Raw genomic sequence first — 6,632 nt, 5'->3', positions numbered from 1 at the left:
CACCTGGGTGTGGGGGGGTGGGATCTTTATAAACAGCTAGATGGCACAGTAAGGACCATCAGCAGTTGGGTGATTAGAGAAGACAGATGGCAATCTCAAGAATATCCAGGTAAGACAAGAGCTTATTCTTCCACTTCTCTGTCACACTCTCTGTGAGGGCATCCATCTTACCTTTAATCTCTGTAGACTGTGGCTGGGATTCAGTTGATTGCAGACAGTGATTGGTTTTCCAAAAAGCGCTTTTAGATTTGCACATATAGAACATGAAGTGTCAGTTTGGATGAGTACACTAGATGACTTCTCAGCCAGGTTTGCTGTCAGAACTGAATGTGTAACACCATGGGACTGACAGTTTCTATATCAAGTGTCATCTCCCTCCATCCATGATACGCTGGTGGGTAAATCAAACACACTTCTGGAAAGCCACTATCTGCAATTGATTAAGGGCCTTTATTTATGCTGATTCAGGATGGTTCGTGTCTCTCTATTCCACTGACTAATCTCTTAACACGGATAATATATCCTGATCTTTAACTGTATCTTTGACGACTATCTGAATACAGTTTGAGGTGTTACTGTCAAGTTCTTATGGGCATGTTATCTTCCCCTCCTGTCACCTCTCCTCTCTCTCAGACAGTGTACCATGGCCTCTCTCTCTCTGTCCCTGGGACTGCTGGTGCTATGCACCCTGGTTCTTGTACACTGTGACCTGCATGACGGCCCCATCAGGGTGTGGGCTATTCGTGCCTCCAACCTGAAAGGACGCTTTTTCTCAAAACCAGACCCCTACGTCAAGGTGAATTAATTTATTTAACCAGAACAGTTAGTTAACAAATCATTATATAAAATGAGGGACGGGCAGGTGGGTGATAAAACAGAAGTACAGTAATGTTAGACAGGACAGACATCATAACACAAATGGACAGAGCAATAATCAAACTGTAGGTAGGCTATTGTTTGGATATCAAGTCGCCTACAGTGACATGAACATGTCAGTGATTGACTTGTTTGGTGAAGTAATATATATATTTTTTAAATGAACAATCAAATGAATGAATTATAAAATATACTGGTTCCTCATTCAAGTGAATCAATTGTACATATGCAATTTAGTATTTAATGCACAATTATAATTTTAAAAAGTTGAATAGTCTACTGACAACATTATCTTCCTCAGGTGTGGTGCGGTTCATCCTTTCATGGCAAGAGCAACACTCTGGAGAAACAAGAAAACCCCATCTGGCCCGACGAGTTCAACTTTGCCAACATCATTAACAAGTCTGTCCTGACGGTGGAGGTGAGTTTCCCACCTTACTTTGCAAAGTGTTTTGAGCACTGGAAAAGCACTATGTAAATCCCATCTATTATGATGATGAGAGATTGTTATTAGGTGTGGGATGATGTCATCGGACTAGATCGCCACATGGGAACCTGCACCACAACCATCCTCCCAGGAACACACAGTGAGACCTGCCACCTGAAGAGAGGCACCGTCTACTACTCCTACAGCTATGGCTACAGTTGCTAGATGGAACAGTATGATGATTAGATTGTGACCTTGCGTCTGCTTCTTTCACTCATGTATTCACTTCCTTATAGCATTAAAAAACGTGCTTTACAGCAAGATGTCTCAGTCTGTCTTCATCATGTTTCTGAATTGTTTAATGATTTCTCAGAAGATGCCTTAGATGGTACACAGCATATTGAAAGAGATCAATATTTCTACTAGATTTGAGACCGTTTGACATTTACCTTTCACAGTGTCACGATGTGGCCCTTTTGAGTGTATATCATGCTCACTCTCTCTCCCACCCCACGTTTTACAACAGTTATAAAATCCTGGTAGAAACTCTTTCTCTTTGCTGCCATGGAGTATGGAGGGAGAGCCTGTGGAGCAAAGACATTATTCTTTCCAAAACTCCTAATTGTCAAAATTTGGAGAAGGAAACAATATTTCTATTTGAGAATGTGGGAATGGTCTGTGGACAGTTGAGTTTATCATTTGGTGATCTCATGAGGACAGTGTCATGTCTTTGGCATCATTAAACTGAAGAATTAGTTTAATCACGTAATAATAATTAGAGAATTTTATGATAAATAACTTTATCATGTAATTAACTAGGAAGTCCAGGCACCAAGAAATATTCAGATTACAAAGTTCTAAGTTTAACTTTCAGCTATTTTAATATCTGATCAATTAGTCTTCCAATTAATGAAATCTTTACCTCACGTTAGTCTCATTCCAAATGAATTTATGGTTATTTGCACGAACCCAGTCTTCACTGTCATCCATTAATTGTCTTAAATTATTTATTTACTAAATAACAGAAATGCACAAACGGATAGTTACAAGGACACGATAGCGTAGCTTCCCTAGTGGGATAAACCGGTATTGTGGCTTGGTGGACAAAAGGGAGGTGGGGGTCGACTGAGCTAAAAGACACTACAATGTGACAATTGAATTACTAATCCTTTGCAGATGAACGCTCACTCATTTGGGAATAATTGCAATATATTTACTCCCAGTGTCGCCGTGATCTCTGTTGGAAAGTTTGTTTCTGTTAGTTTGTCCACCCTCTCTCTCTGCCATGGTTAGAATGGATAGTTCAGAGTAACATTCAGCAATGTTATAGAATAGATGTCTTGTCGGTCTTTGCGTTCAATGATCCCGAATTCCAAGCTGCAGACTTAGTTTTAAAGATTTTTTTCTTATTCTGTCGGTTCAATAGTCAGTTTAACCATGTATGGTTACGAATTCAGCAATGGGCTTAAACTTTAGCCCTCTTGTCATTGAGAGAAGCTTGGTCTCTACTCAAACCTTAGCCCTCGTGTAATTGAGAGAAGCTTGGTCTCTACTAGAACCTTGGCCCTCTCGTAATTGAGAGAAGCACGATCTGAAGATAAATTCCCAAGATGGTGGTTATATTCGGAAGAGCAGAATGTGGCTGTCCCATGACACCAGATCAATGTCTGTGCTCATGGGGCGGGCCTATGATTTAGTTAAGCTCCGAAGGGAATTAGTTTCCTTCAACAGTTTAAAAATCATATTACACTATTTCACAAATGGTTTTATCTTTACTCATTCATTTTATTCAGCAATTAGATGCAAGCCTCACAACAGACTCTTGTATAAACAGGGTTATGGTAATCCCTCGTTGAAAAGGCTGGAACTCTGAAACTTTCAACAGAGAAAAAGTAGTACTATGTGCCAATGAGAGTCACGGTAAGCCAGACATATTGAATGGTTAAGAAGACCAGAAAAATGAAGCTGTTGCTACATGTTGAAATGGTTGGTAATTCAAAAACTAGAGTCAGAGAACGACGGGACAGAGTCCCCACGTTGAAATGGCTACAACTCTATAAACTAAAGAACAATTATTCAGACTGCAGCTGTTTAAATACTTTAGTCTATTAAACGCATTCGATCTAAGAACATTTCTGAATGGTACTCTGAAGTACCCATTATAACAACTACGACAGACTGTGACTCCTGGGGAATTCAACCAGAGACGTTTCTGTCGACTTTCCAGCAGATGGACCAGCGACCACAGAGAAAGACAAGACATATGCTAGTAAAAATGTAAATTGCAATTTATTTTCGAATGAGCAGTTGTTCATATTCAAAGCATTAGCAATTTCTATGAGTGTAGTTACCAGCTATGAGTTTCCTGCTCTTGATTGGTCCCCTTTGTCTACCAAGCCATCATATCGGTTTCATCCGCTAGGGACTTTTCCTTTGTATCATGCAGTTAAACATGTGTGAACTAATTGAGTGTGTGTTTATGTAATTCTGTGATTTGATTAGTTAGTTAGTAAATAAATAATTAAACCAGTTTGTGTATCGCTGATTCGTGATCTATGCTATGGTTGGTGCAGATATCCAAGGGTTTGCGACATTCAGAATATGACTGATGAGGTGATAATACATTACTAAGTGACTGTAGTTGATAAGATATGAAAATATCTGAAGAGTTCATTCGGGAAATAGAAACACTTCAAATATTTTCCCGTAGTGCCCCGACTTCCTAGTTAATTAAAGTTACTTGATAAGTTTAATCGTGTAATAAAATTACACAGAGAATTGATTTGATAATATACAGTCTTCACATTTAATGATAGTCAACGACACAACAGTATACCATTTTTGTGCATAAACCTGAGTGTAATATACCTTTTTATTATTCTAAGGTTTGGCCTTCTTTCATAATCAGCATTTCAGATACATACAACATTTCCCCATGGTGATAATTAAGTACTTATGTTATGTTATGTTGATCCAACCTGAGATGACATGATGGGAAGCTAAGCTGCAGCATCACCAGCAGCATGGGAACCCACAACGTCAGGGAACCTTTTGTTATACTTATAGTTACATATGAACCCCCCCCCCCCCCCCCCCCCATGTGGAAATGAACTGAATAATTCATAATGGTGTATTATCAACAACAAAAATATGACTTCATCACACCAGATGGGGGCGGTGTTGTATAGAGAACTGCTGGCTTGGATTCCTAAAGCTTTTCAGAGTACAGATGCTGAGCTATGTCGTCAGTGATGCCTTACAGACAGTTGTGTAAAATACTATTCATATTTTTGAATTCACTTCTCTACATTCCTAAAGAATATAATGCATTTATTACACCATACATGTTCCCTGACACCCCAAAGTACTGATTAAATGTTGAATGCTTAGCAACACAGGGAAAAGGTCAAATTCACACACTTATCAAGAGTACATATACCCACTGCCTCTGCTCTGGCGAACTCACTAAAGACACATGCTTTATTTGTAAATGATGTCTGAGTTTTGGAGTGTGCCCCAGGCTATCCCAAAAATAAAAGTAAATATAAATTGTGAAGTCTGGTTGGCTTGATATAAGGAATAAGAAATGATTTATACTTTTGATACTTAAGTATTTTTCAGCAATTACATTTACTTTTGATACACAAGTATATTTTAAACCAAATTGCTTTAGACTTTTACTCAAGTAGTATTTTACTGGGTGACTTTTACTGCAGTCATTTTATATTAAGGTATCTTTACTGTTGTTCAAGTATGACAATTGAGTACTTTTTCCACCACTGCTTTCAGATCAGGGGAGACCTGTCCCTTATAAAGTGTCTCAGATTAGGAGTGCTGATCTAGGATCAGGTTTTCCCAGTCCAGAACAATCTCCTTCAATATGATCTAATTAGCCAAACTGTTATGAACACGCTTCATGAATACAGACCTAGATCAGGTCCTGTGTCCACAAAGCCCCTCAGAACTAGAGACTGCTTTCCAACAACAGGTCCCGTGTCCACAAAGCACCTCAGAGTAGAGACTGCTTTCCAACAACAGGTCCCGTGTCCACAAAGCACCTCAGAGTAGAGACTGCTTTCCAACAACAGGTCCAGTGTCCACAAAGCACCTCAGAGTAGAGACTGCTTTCCAACAACAGGTCCTGTGTCCACAAAGCGCCTCAGAGTAGAGACTGCTTTCCAACAACAGGTCCTGTGTCCACAAAGCACCTCAGAGTAGAGACTGCTTTCCAACAACAGGTCCTGTGTCCACAAAGCACCTCAGAGTAGAGACTGCTTTCCAACAACAGGTCCAGTGTCCACAAAGCCCCTCAGAACTAGAGACTGCTTTCCAACAACAGGTGGTTTCTGTTGACTATCTAACGTAGGTTCTTGAGCAGGAAAACAGCTGAGAGCAGAGCCAGACATTTGCATTTTAGTCATTCAGCAGACGTTCTTATTCAGAACGACTTACAGAGGAGGACAGAGGAGTCGAGGAGAGGACAGAAGTTTTGCCCAAATGAGAATCTCCCAGTGAATAAAATAGATCTCAGTGACGGGGAAACTAATGAGTGGTCGAGAGGTTGAGTAGAGTGTTAATTCATTAGTAGGTAAAGGAGGAGTCTGCTCTCCTCCACGGTTACCAACTTCAGCAGAGGATTCACAAGAGTATCCTTTCAGGTTCTAGGACGGAAGTGTTTTAAAATCCACCTCACCCCCTTTGAAACAGCTGTTGTTTTCTGGAAGGAGAAAAGCATTTTACTTCTACTTTTATCTATAAAATGTCTTCCTCCACGACTAGATACATTTATTTGTATCACTACACATTTATTTAGGGATTACAATAAGCCAATGAGGATGGTATGATGGGATGTCTCCACATGCCTGACTGAGCAGTGAGGTCATTCCTCAGGATCTTACTTAAAAAATGGTGTTTGATCAAATACAAAGTTATTTTACAAAGAAAATAAATTAACAACAGACTTTCAGCATACTTGTAGAGATGGGCACTCAACAATCTCAGCACTGACACAAATGACTGATGATTGTGTCACACCCTGACCTGAGATATCTCTGTTTTCTTTATTATTTTGGTTAGGTCAGGGTGTGACTAGGGTGGGTACGTTAGTTTTTGTATTGTCTAGGGTTTTTTGTATGACTTGGTCTTTTGTAGGTGTCACGATCGTCTTCTTGAGAAAGAGAGGACCAAGGCGCAGCGCTTGAAAAATACATCTTCTTTAATGAAGGAAAAAACAAACGATCGTGAAGCTAAACAGAACTAACATGCAGAACTAGACATGCAACATAGAACATAGACATAGACAATTACCCACAAAACCCAAATGCCTATG

At 39.7% G+C, this 6,632-nt stretch overlaps 1 protein-coding gene across 2 annotated transcripts; it reads left to right on the top strand.

Annotated features, from left to right (window-relative positions):
- LOC129848900 (uncharacterized) lies at positions 1 to 1,626 on the top strand. Of its 2 annotated transcripts, none has more exons than XM_055916004.1 (4): positions 1 to 109; positions 634 to 796; positions 1,178 to 1,297; positions 1,391 to 1,626. In XM_055916004.1, the coding sequence occupies exons 1-4, from the start codon at positions 87 to 89 to the stop codon at positions 1,526 to 1,528; spliced, it is 444 nt and encodes a 147-aa protein (XP_055771979.1). In that variant the 5' UTR covers positions 1 to 86; the 3' UTR covers positions 1,529 to 1,626. The 2 variants fall into 2 exon arrangements, with proteins under 2 accessions (XP_055771979.1, XP_055771980.1); XM_055916005.1 differs by having other exon boundaries at positions 27 to 109; positions 638 to 796.
- Positions 1,627 to 6,632: the final 5,006 nt, after the last annotated feature.

Source organism: Salvelinus fontinalis, unplaced genomic scaffold, assembly GCF_029448725.1.
Source record: "Salvelinus fontinalis isolate EN_2023a unplaced genomic scaffold, ASM2944872v1 scaffold_1273, whole genome shotgun sequence".
NCBI classification, from domain to species: Eukaryota; Metazoa; Chordata; class Actinopteri; order Salmoniformes; family Salmonidae; genus Salvelinus; species Salvelinus fontinalis.
The sequence above is the reverse complement of the archived record's forward strand: the minus strand, read 5'-3'. Positions and strand labels throughout refer to the sequence as shown.